The 12,745-nt window shown below is 38.3% G+C and overlaps 1 protein-coding gene across 7 annotated transcripts in view; it reads right to left on the bottom strand.

Moving 5' to 3' along the window:
- Nucleotides 1-12,745, bottom strand: part of LOC145976494 (uncharacterized) — a 304,704-nt gene that overhangs the window by 67,996 nt on the left and 223,963 nt on the right. For all 7 annotated transcript variants that reach the window (XM_083107612.1, XM_083107608.1, XM_083107607.1 and 4 more), the window contains one exon: nucleotides 5,694-5,997. In XM_083107612.1, the coding sequence (XP_082963738.1) occupies nucleotides 5,694-5,997 (304 nt within the window). The remainder of the gene's footprint in view (nucleotides 1-5,693; nucleotides 5,998-12,745) is intronic.

Below are 12,745 nucleotides of genomic sequence, written 5' to 3' on the forward strand. Positions count from 1 at the left end.
GCTAAATATTTGGCGTGTTTTGTAGCGTTCGAAGTATATAATTACATAATAATTAATATTATCAAAGTAGAAGTAGAGACAGAAATATCGCCGGTAGAGGAAGATTAACTAAATGAAACTACTAGAAAAGTTCGAAAGCAGGAAAGCGGTGTATAAATATTGTACGTCGGACGAAATATCCGGTGTTAGCTTAATAATTTAAAAACTTCGTACCATGGTTCTAAATATTAAAGTTCTGACGAGGCCAATTAAACATGAAATAGTCCAACCAAAAAGGACTACGAGGCAATATATGTTACAAAGTTTCTCGTTATTACTGGGCCAACGATACATATACATACCATATATCGATCTGATAATTTCTAAAAGCAAACTCTCGAAGCGAAAAACCGTTTATCTCTTTTATTATAATAATGTCTATCATAAATGTTACGATGAAATGTAACATGTATTTTTTTAGCAAAATCTGGATTATCACTCCGATATAGCGTATACTATTTCCAATATGTAAACAAGAATTTAATAACAGTTGTCTCTAACCTTCAAATCTAATACTTTTCAGTACATTTCAGTAATTTCAGCAATTGTGAGATTCGTGCCACAATAGAATTGATTGTGCTGACATTAAATGAGAATCGAATCGGCACAAAAATCGAATTATTTTCAAAGTTGAAGACCTTTTTTCCTCATTTAGCCGCGTCGACAAGAAACTAACTTTATCGAGTATCGTAAATGCATATTGGTTTGCATGCACGATGCAACAATCACGGATGCACGAAATTCGTTGCATGCGTTCCGCATAATGTGAAATTCCATAATAATTAAAATCGAATACCGTTGTAAAGAGAGACAGAGAGAGAGGGAAACTTGTTTTCAACTTGAAATACTATATCGGCGACGCGCAATTAATTAGAACCGCAGCTCCAAAGTCGCATAAATCGATTCAAAGATGCTCGTAAATCAATCTTCGAGATTTAGTCTTTCGCAGTTGTTTGACCTAGTTTTTACTAAGAGAATGATTGGATAACTCTTTTTGTACGGACAGCTTAAAATATATGACAAATTGAATAAATACGTCGAACAAACATTTGATAAATATTTCGCATTAATCGAAGATAAGAATATTTGTTTAAAATGAATAAAAAAAGGGAAGCTACGAATGAAAATATTTTCAAAAAAATTAATCTTTCGTTGAAAAGAGACATGTTCTGTTGTGTACTGTTATACGCAAAAATACATGCAATAGGTTTTCACATTTTATACACAAGGCTCAAATATGAAAGCCTTTTATGTTATTAATATCCGCTGAAGTATTCATAGAATGTTAAATCTATGCAGTGTTTATTTCAAAATATATTGTAAAAAATGGCTTTTGAATATACCGCATACCAAATGGCTTTCTGAAATGGCGCTGCGTTCTCGAATCAAGCGGGTGCAGCGGACATGTACATTAACTGTACGCAGTTATACGAAATCCTTTTCCATGGTATTTCGTTGTAATAGCAAGCGCGTATTACCGGGAATATTTCGTATGAGATTTGAAATTCCACGATTCTTTGACGTCATTACGCTCGTCAAAGATCCGTCGGAAAATTCGCGAGAACGATATCATCAAGATTAAATTCCGTAATTCTCACAGGAGCAAATATTTGCACAACTGAAAATCACGCCGATGGCAGTGTGCCTCGTAATTGGCCACGAATGTACGGATGAGTACTCTTTCGCATACGTTCATATTTTGATGGGATGAAAAAAAAAAGTATAAAATAAATCTGCGAAATCGACATTTTTGTCACGTTATGCAAGACTAGTTGCGCGCGGATTCAATTTTTCAATTCCCAATGATAAACGAGTAAGATAAATCGTTTTTCTATTTAACTTAATATTTTTCAAAAAATGGATATGGTTGCATGCAATCGGTGATGTAAATGTCAGCACATTCGTAGAGATTTATATCGCAATAATATTAATATTGCAGCGATTACATCGCTTTAAATTTTGACGAGGAAAATCTCAACACATCGAATTTTTAAATTACTTCCGCTATAAATTAATTCTACGATATATCGTGTTAATTCGAAACAACGAGATGATCGTATCTGCGCTAGCAATTTCCGAGGCTCGCGTGAAGCACAGGATTAAACAATGAGACTTTACGTTATATCTAGAAGAAGAAAGGCCGTTCCTTCAGCCGCGTCCCTCGACTTAATGCAAGCTCCGGAGCAAGATAGTGATTTTCCGGGGCGATAACCGTGATTTCCAGACGCGACCCGGCAAGCGCGAATCGAAGTCGGTTGAACGACCGATAGACACCTTTTGATGTCGAATCACTCTTCCTCTTCCATCGCTCGCTTGCGGCGAACCTGCTGAAAGGTTCCTAGGGCGCGACGCGAACACACTCGGCTGCAGCATACACTTTATTCCCAACCCATCGTTCCGTCCCAGCGATTTCGAATTCCCGAACAAATTTGATCGTCGTCGTCGTCGTCGTCTAGTCGGGCTCGCATCTCTACGTGACGGGAAAATCGCGAGCTTGCTCGCGCATCGGAAAGCCACTCTTTGCCTCTCGTAGTTGCCTCTCGTCTCTCTCTCTCTCTTTCTCTCTCCTGCATGCCAGTATATAAACCCTCATCTGCCAACCTCTTTCATTTCCCTCTTTCTCTCCCTCGTTCTTGTCCTCCCCTTCCTCCTGCCTCTCTCGTCTGCCACACGCGTTCCTCCACTCTCGTATTTTCCTACTTCTCGCGCTTCGTGGTTCTACTTTCGCACGCGCGATTGTGCCCTGACGAGTTTATGGCGGGCACCCTCGGCGGAATCCTAAACGCGGCACGTACGCGAAGTTACCGACTCGAACGAGGCGTAAGTTCGAGACCGTCGGGGAGGCACGGGTGACTCCTCGGTTCGATGCGCAATCTTACGATGCAACATTTCGCAACCAATAATACCTTTTTCAAAGTTCTGCTATCATATCGATTCAGTATCGATTAATTTTTTTTAACTAGATCGATTTCATTTATATTAAATGTAGAGATCAAAGTTAAAATACATATTTACTAAGCAAATTAAATAAAAAAACGCAATATACAATTTAATAATATGCAATTTTTCAATTTCAATCTTGTCGAAAATATTATCGTAAATAAAATTTACGGCCGAGAATTATCTAAGACATTCTTGAATTTAAAAAAAAAACTTAATTAATAAATAATTAAATTTTCACGAGATTTGAAGATCTGAAATACATTCGCTACAAGCATTTCGGGCGCGTTCAAGGATTGACGTCGCGGAGAATACGCATGCAGATATATCTAACACGCAATAACGCTACGATGAGTAATTAACGCGGCATCTGCGGCGTTGATTAAATTTCACGTGTCGGAAGCAAATTCATAAATATCCGCAGCTGCGCCATTTCCGACAAAGGTAGCTGCAACTTACGACGAGACGTAGCGAAAGAAAATTAATGACTACAAAAGATTACTCTCCGGACTCCGTGGCTGTCCGATGAAATATCATAAATCGCGAGGCCGCTACGTCTGAGAAGTTTTCATAGTCGACCGCTTCCGTCTTTCTCTCTGCCTCTTCCTCGATTTTACCTCCTTTCCGCGTCTCATTCTCATTACGAAGTTCCCGGTCATCAAATTTTATTAGCCCCCACTTCAATGCCGGCCCGCCTTACTTCTAACTCAATATCGTAGATTCGTAGTTCTCACTTTAACTACCCTCCTACCTTCTTCGCGCAACGCAACGGAAGCACATCGTTCAGACATATATATTGGTAAAGCTATTCTCTTTCTTGCTCTCTTTGTTTCCCTCTTCCTCTCCTTATACACCTTGAATGCGGGCGCTTTTCTCTTCGCATCTCTCACTTGCCTTCAAATGTAAGCGCAACGAGCGACTTTGAAAGCGGCAATAATTCCGTACTCTACGGCCGAGAACTAATTTCCACCAGCTCTGACAGAGCGCCGTAGAAGGGTGAAGGGCAAGGCAGGAAAAGACGAAGGGCGGCCTCACTTTTGGGGCTTTCCTTCCGATTTCTCACGGACGGTTCGTTTTCTCGCGCGCCCTTTTATCGCCCGACAATGATTCGCTAGGGTGCAGCCACCTCTACGTGGTCAAGGGTCGCAGCCAATAAACTTTGCCAGCCAGCTACTAACCTACGTGCCGGTCGAATCGGCGGAACGATGGTAAAGACGGCCAAGAATGAGAGGAAGAAGGATCGAGCTAAGTAAGAAAAGCTTTTCTGACGGGGCGCGAGGTTTCCGGTTCGCGTCCTTTAATTGCGACGGCTCGAATTGGGACTAACGACTTTCTTTCGACGGCGTTTAAAAGCCACGTCGCTGCGCACGAATGTGACATTTACAGACGTGATGTAACGATCGCGTCTGCGTTTTATCGCGTTCAGAATAGCATAGCACCATCCGGAAAACGAATAGAGTACTAACAATCAATTATCGAGCGAAATAATCGCGTATAAAAAATATGTTTTGTCATAAAATATATTGAATGTTGAGCGTAATGATTTAGAATTTTCTATATTATTTTTCGTTGAACTGTATCTTTTTACATAAAGGAAAAATAATTTGTTCACTGATGCAAGATAGCTACTTTGAAGAGGCTCTCCAGATATAATTTATACACCAGTAAGAGTCAAAAGAAGCAACTCCATTCAACCTTTGCGGCCGATGAAAATTAAGCTCATCGGAGTTGCAAAGAAGTTAAACTACCGCGAGGTCCGAGTAATGATCGTAGTAATTGGCGAGATAGTAATCTGAAGTTCGTTATCACCGTGCATTACATTCGGTAGACGGGAACATTGCAGGTAATAAAAGTTACCGAAAGCTAGTAAGCTATAAAATTAAATCCGCAGCGGAAAGATAAAAGGAAGGAGAGATGCTTTCGAGAAAGAGGTCGAAACTTTCCGCTCCATATCACTCAACAACCTGGCTAACTTGTGGCTCAAATTTTAATTAACGATCTTCGTGAGTAATTATCATCAGAGGAATTATCATCTTGATTCTGAAAATTTTATTTTGTGGTCTCTGCTTCGGAAACCAGCGCGTAACAAGCTCGAACGGAGCAAATCCGACCGAAGAGATCGACAAATTAAATGATAAAGACGATACAGAAATTAATGGCGTTCTAGTTAGAAGTCGCGCGACATGCCTGGCAATCGCGAAAAAGCTGCCTAATCCTCTTACGTCTTTGCGGACTCGCGTCCGACGCACATTGACTGACTCTTTGAAAGGTTCGCTCTGTAAGCCCTTAAACCCATCAGACGCAGCAATTCCAGACCAATTTCGAGAAAATTCAATCGTGAAATATACAGCGCGGCCAGCATTGAGCTAGCGAATCAAGAGAAACAATAAGAACGAAAGGTTTAAATCCCTCGTCTCGTGTCGCGAAACAAATTAAAAACTAGACCGTCACTGGCTTACTAGCTCGATATAACAGATATAATTAAGTAATTGCAAAATATAGATATAATTAAGTAATTACAAAATGCAACAGATCGTAACTGCGTTTCGAGAAAAATTAAAAGTTTTATATTTCACGTAAAAAAATTATATTTATATTTCACGTAAATTATTTAATGATAAAATTTAAAATATTAAATAATAAATACTTTTTCGACTCAAAATTGGTCAGAGAATCAACGACTGATGAGAACGATCGAAGAACGGTTTACTTACCTTTTGTTGTTGCGTTTGCGCGGGTTCAGTGGCGAGTAGCTGCTTCAAAGCTGCATGTCCGTGTCCATTCGTCGTGGACGTTGCACCGGGCGTGCTCGGTGTGCTGGGATTACTTCCGGGGGTGTTAGGCGTATGAGGCCCGGTCGTGGGACTGCTGGGACTGACGCTCTCATTAACTTTGCTGCCAGCATGATGATTCTCCGTATGTCTTCTCAGGCTCCTCGCGTCGCAATAAGACTTGCCGCATCCTTCGGCTTTGCACTCGTACGGCTTCTTATTTCGATGCGTCAGCATGTGCCCGTTCCTGCAATTAAAACAAAATTTATTCGTTAATTTCTAAGAGAACTGACCCACTTTATTCTACACTGTTTACATTTCTTCGTGAAAAATATATAAAATATATTGTAAGATAACAATCTTAATTAATATAAGAGATTAATTAATATAAATTTATCTCTTAGAATATTTTTCTTTTATCAAATTAGAAGCTTATGCTAAAAACAATTTTGCAATATAATTTATATTATATACATTTATGCGTTTGCAATATATTTAATTTTATTTCGCACACATTTAACTTTTCCGATCCATCATCTATTTCGCCGGAGAATCATTCGCGTGCGCAGGCATTTAAACCAGAATATAAATCGACTGTAACATTTCGGTCACAGGAAATATTACCGAGGTTGAATTATCCCTCTAGTATACCACGCGTTCCCATTCGAATTCCTCTCCCATTCCGCATTAATCATAAGAACGTTTCGGGCGACACGCTATATAACATTCGCGGATGTTCGATGGACGCAGAGATCTGATCATACACCTGCTCTTTAGTGCCCGACCAAAATTATGTCGACCCGATTATGCCGCCTATCTATATCGGCGATCTATCCTAACGGACGGAAATCTCATATACCGTCGGAGGACACGATTCCCTTCGCGTTTTATCTGGAACAAACATCTAAACTCATCCCCAATGTGCTGCCCTTACACCCGCCAGTCCGTCGCTTAAAGACTTATCTGCTCCATTTGCCCGATATTCCGGTCGACATCGACAGGGCAAAACGTGCGCTTAACGCGCTCGTGTAGAACCACTCGGAAGGTTTCTTCCTTGCCCGGGATACGTTCTGGAAATGGGGTATGGCTGTTCTCTACGTACGTTATCAAGAAACGTTAGAAAAAAACGTGTAAATCCGACGATGCGTCCGATATGCAACAAGTTGCGCAATTTTGCGATGCTGGATTACGCGATCGCGTTTTCGATAAGATTCATGATCCTATTGACGCGACTTTGTAATCGTTCGTTAATGGTTGTAATTGCAATCAGAGCTATCAATCGATCCGATGAGCAAAATAACAGCGCACGTCCGATATTTCGATTAAAGACAGGATTACTTCTGCTTGTAATCGCTTGTAACAGAGTTTCTATTTTTTTTATAATTATGTACAGAAGTGCATGCGTGTAATATAAAAAGCACGATCTCATTTGTCTAATATAATAAAACTATTATTCTATGCATATTTCAATCATTATTCTATTATTCTATGCCATTTCAATCATTAAAATCTAAGTTTAAGATTAATTGCAACTCAAAATTAATTACTCTATTTTTAGTACACGTAACTATTATCTGGAACACGTTAAATTTCTTCATTGCACTGGAAAGGAGCCGCCTCTTTTATTCCTTGAAACTTTAACGAGATCCCGAGAACGTGGACATTCCTCGCGATGGAAACCTCTCCTGCAGTGGATTGCGCGAAGAAGTCGTACGGCGAGTCCAATGGAAGGGATATCGTTTCCAGTAAATTTTCCAGGAGATGCGGGGGCACTTCTATCCGACGAAGTTTTATAGTCTATCGATATACGAACGGATTCCCTTAAATTCCGCCGGTAAAGTTGGGACCGTGGGGAGGGTTTAATTTGTAAAAGCTAATTTGTCGAACTTTTAAGGTGACCCGTTCCGAGAGTTCCCAGAGTTTCCTTTTTCAGAGATAATCAGGAACACCTGGAACGTGTCGAATGCACGTGCATCGTTCTTCCTTTTTTTTGGAAGAACGCAAAAAAGGGAGAAAAGAGTAAATGTATAGATAGTAATTATTATTATCATATCTTATTGTTCTAGACAATCGCTTTCGTTAATTAATTAACAAATCCGATTGGAACGATTATTTCATCAATATTATAAAAAATGAAGATATTATATATGTAATGATACATACAAATAAAAAAAGTTAATAATTTTATTTGATTTATAAAAATAGAAGTATCTGACCGAGAGATAGATACTTCTATCTCTCGGTTACTTGAATAACAAACAATAGTAATATAGAATGTTACAGCAATGTATTGTTTCGAAGTTTGTGCGTAGCACAGCTGCATTCCCAGTTATCATCGCTATCGCTTTCTCTCTCTGTCGTGTTTTTATTTAATCAATATGAAACCAGAAAATATAGTCCATCGTAACAAGCTTGTAAAAATATTCAAGATCACCGTTCGAAATTCCGTGATTTCACAACAAAGATTTTATTTTTCAAAATTGCAACAAAACACGTTTTTTTCGCACGTTTATCGTCTTATATTAACGGTAATGTAACAGTGAAAAAATTGTCATTAATTATAAATCTTGCATTCAACAACGAGAATTTCTATAAAAACTTTAATTGTGTGTATATTGGATCTGGTAAAGACCCATATCAACGAGTAGAAATTTATCTAAATTAAAATTATGAAAATTATGCAATTATGAAAATTAAATTTAATTATCAACTCTCGATTAATTCTGTCTAATCTTCGATAGCCTAATAAGATTATTAACAAGAAAGCCTATTTTTGCTCATTTTCAAATTCGTTTCTTTTATCCTCTCATTATCCAAATTGGAGTATTAATCATCTTTAACTCCCAATTATTTAACAAGTCAGTTCATCTCAGTACTGACATTTTATAAAAATTATAAATATATGTATTATACCATTATAAGTGTGCTTTTTATATTATATGAAATGTTATATAAAATATGCAATTTTCGATTTAAACTTTGAAGATTATCGACAAAGAAATCTATTTGCTTTACTTTATTCTTTTTCTCTTCTTATAGAAGTTAGTAACAGAAAGTCCTTCATATGACGAGGGTTACAAAGAAGCAATTATCGAAATATCGAACGCATTCTGAAAAATAAAGCTCTCGATGGCGTTACAAGCAGAGGGGAAGGCAAAGTCTTTGTCTCTTAGTTCCGATGTCCTCGCAAATCCCTTTCGGACGAAGAAGAAACGGCCGGTATATACCTCCCTCCGCGTTCGAAGAAAAGCTCTCGAAGAGAATTCCTTTCGAGGTGTAAGCGCTTCCGTTCCTTATTTCGCGCGGCGGTGCTCCAACTCAGCAAAGGGACTACGTGGATTTACTTCGATAACAGAAATACACCGAGAAGCGTACAATGGTACCCTGTTCGATATCGAAGAAATCGACGAAGTTATCGTTCTGGAAATACGTTAGTTTTTCGGGGATGCGATAGAAAAGTGACAAAGTGTCTGTGTATCTTTTGTTTTTCGACTAAGCAATCTACTTGTACAATTTTAACCAAGTTCAATTTCTTAGTACTACTTCGTACTTACAAAAAGTACTTGATAGAATAAATTATTTTCATAACTTAACCGTACATTATACAATTTCTTTTGCTGTAAAATTTACAAATTTAATTGAGAGAATAAAATTAATCAAAAGAATAATATCAATATCTTTGTTATATTACAAAAATTAATAAAATACATACAGGGTGTTTTTCAGCAAGCGACACAGAGGACACAATATATCACTTCATCCTTGTTCGTGTTGAATGTAAACAAGGATGAAATTCAAGATTGATTCACTGTGTTACACTGTGAAAAACACCCATATTCTAGGCCAATATTATTGTTTGAATTGTTAAGCACACGCATGCGTATATGCGTATTATAAAATATACAATAACACATATGTAAAAGATATAGAGAGAGAATATACCTCTTACAATATTATAAAATCGCAGTATATGAGTTTCATCTTTCACTTGGTTCCGTCTCGGTCAAAGGTTCACGATCAACTAAATAGAATTTCAGATCTGTTGTATACACTACTACACTTCCAATGGTCGGTAACTATATACTTGAGACATTGAGACATAAACAAATAATGTTTACATTCCTTGAGTTTGTTATTATACATATTCAAGATCACGTTTTCACGATTCACGTCGCAAAAATAAAATTCATTCAATAATATACGTCATCTAAGCGTTTTTTGCCAAATTTAGATTCTTCTTTATTGTTTTATGTGAAGTTTTTTTGGGATATAAGGCAAGGATTGATTGTGTATGTGGCCTTGATGTAATAATTTCAAATCTTTGTATTTCACACACAATTATGCTTCTTTTTCGCTTAATAAATTGTATCTAAATAAAAAAAAGTAAACAGTAAATGTTAGCGATCATATCTACAATTTTTAAATTTTAAATATAACGCACATAGGAAGACATAAATTACTGCGATAAAAATAAATTTTTTTTCTGTTGATATATTATCTTTATTAGCTGATCTTTATTATTATTAATTCTTTTTCATGTGTGTGTGTATATATATGTATATATACATACACACATAGAACATATATATATTTTTTTCAAGAAATCTACAATGGGGAATCTACCTGGACAAAGCAGGTGAGAGGCGATGGAAACTGTAGTCTGTCAATTTTTAGAGAATGAAGCACGGTGAGGAGAGAGACTTCGACTTTTTCTCGTTCTCAATTAAGTTTGAAAGTCCATTCAGACGGTGAATGCAACCGAAAGATCTCTTCCGTAAAATCTTTGCTCGCGGCGCCATTATTACACGGGCTGCCTATTATTATTGTTCCTCTTCTTCTTTAGCTCGCGAACTCGTAATATGATATATATGAGAAGCCTCGACGGAATATCGCGCTCGAACAATATTACGGTTACGTTAAATTACCAATACGTGCTTTATCGGATACGATGTAATATTCTAGGCGTTCCCCCTTTTCCATATCGGCGATGCAAATCCGACGAAAAAGCCAGCCGGTTTACCAAAGTAAAGAAGGAATTCTCTCTCGATCGCGCACAGTGTATTTGGGACGGAGACAGCGGCAGCTTCCGGCGAAAAACAGGAACTGGGGCAAAGACTTCGCGATTTCGCGCATGAGATAGTATCGCACGGTTCGTTTACTTCCGTATGCGAATTTACGGATTTTAGCAACCGAGGGAATAGCGTCCGGCGTTCGATGAAATGTATACAAACAAACATTTAACTTACGTTAAAAAATAAACAAACTCTCTCCAAGAATTGTATAGCGAGATAGCAGAATATGACAAATAAAATAACATCGCTTCGATATCACACCGATAGACGAAACGGATCAATGTAATAGTTTGATATTTTCAATCTAGGATTTATTGCGATCTGTTTGTTGACATGTCGAATGTTGAAAATAAATTAACGTCAAACTCCAGATGGCAATAAGCTTAAAACTGAAGTCTATGGATATCTTTCACGGATATCCTCTAGATTGATTGAATGCTATTATCATTTATCGAAGGGGAGAAATAGGGGATGCGATAGGTAAAGAGAAGCGAAAGCTGCCGCAGGCAAAGCTCGTTCGGAGAAACCGCAATGTTCGCGATGAAACGTAAGTAATTCCTCGCACCCTTCCGACGGCTCGCATTCAATGCGACGAGGTCGCTCAAGCTCGAGGGAATAGAACGAGAGGAGACACGGGGAAGCGATAGAGAAAAGAAAAATACTGTCCGCGCGCGTAGAATGAACCGGAAGACGCCGCGGCAAATCCCGAGCATGGCGGGGGAGGGCGGGGGAGCGGGATACAAGGGAGGATTTCGAAATCCGTCTTTCGGGAAAATACAACGAGTTCAACTTGGCATTCGACTGCGTCGCGCGGACAACGCTGGAGCGACGAGAAGCGAGCGGAGTCGCGAGACCGACCTCTATTGATTCCGCGTTATTCCTTCGTCCGTTCTCGGCAAGAATTGAATCCTTAGTCGCTATAGTCCGCCTCCATCGCTCGCCTTTGTGCTCTTTCTCGCCTCTTGTTCCTGATTCCCTATATTGCGCCTGTCCATTTTCCACATTCGTGAAACGAACTCACGAAGCTCCGAAGGTAAAAATCCTACCTCGCGCGCGAAATGACGTTTTTCATTACATTTAAATGTATTATACTTCTTTCAGGTTTTATTGCTGTCAAATTTTTATCGAATAATTTAGCTAATTTTAGATAATTGATTTAAAGATAGCACACATACAAATATTAAATTACTCGATTTTGTACTCGTGTGCATATAAATATAAGTGTAATCCGTACGTCTTTAAATATCTCACACACACATCCGATAATACATAAAATATACTCAAATACTCAAAATTTTTTACTAATCTTGTACAATCATACTTTTTTCGTTTTAAGTTTTTTTTAAATTAAAATATAAATTTTTATATTAAAAATAAAGATATGTAATACACAGAGAGAAACATATCTCCGAACGAGAACTTTTTCTAGCAGCAACTATTACCGCCGCAAATTCAACGAAGTTCTAATACCGCTACGTGCCGATACGAAGAGCTCCGCTCTCTTCCATCGAATATCCGGACAACCAGGCATTACGTCAGGGAAATATCTAAAGGATTACTTCGGCATACCTACCTACGCGTAGAAATTTCTCCAACTACCGATCTTAAGAAGGCACTCCGAGACAGCTTAGAAGGCTTCTTACGAGCATACTAGCAAAGAAGAGGAGGTAGAGAGATGCACGTATAAGTACATGTACATACACACGCATGTACATATATACCTCCTCGGTATACTTGGTATTGCCGAAGTGGAACGTCGAGAGACTTTGATGAACATAATGAACGGCTCAGTTCTGCGAGTATCAGCATTTTCCTTCAAGCTTCGACTCGAGTATTGTTCTCGTTTCTGTTTTATATAGTACAGGGGATTCGTAATACGCTCCATCACGATTAGTTCGAGAAATCGAGAGAGGACAAATGTCA

This window comes from Camponotus vicinus, unplaced genomic scaffold, assembly GCF_025532165.1.
Source record: "Camponotus vicinus isolate PSW18456_S1 unplaced genomic scaffold, iyCamVici1.0 SCAF_9, whole genome shotgun sequence".
Classification (NCBI taxonomy): domain Eukaryota; kingdom Metazoa; phylum Arthropoda; class Insecta; order Hymenoptera; family Formicidae; genus Camponotus; species Camponotus vicinus.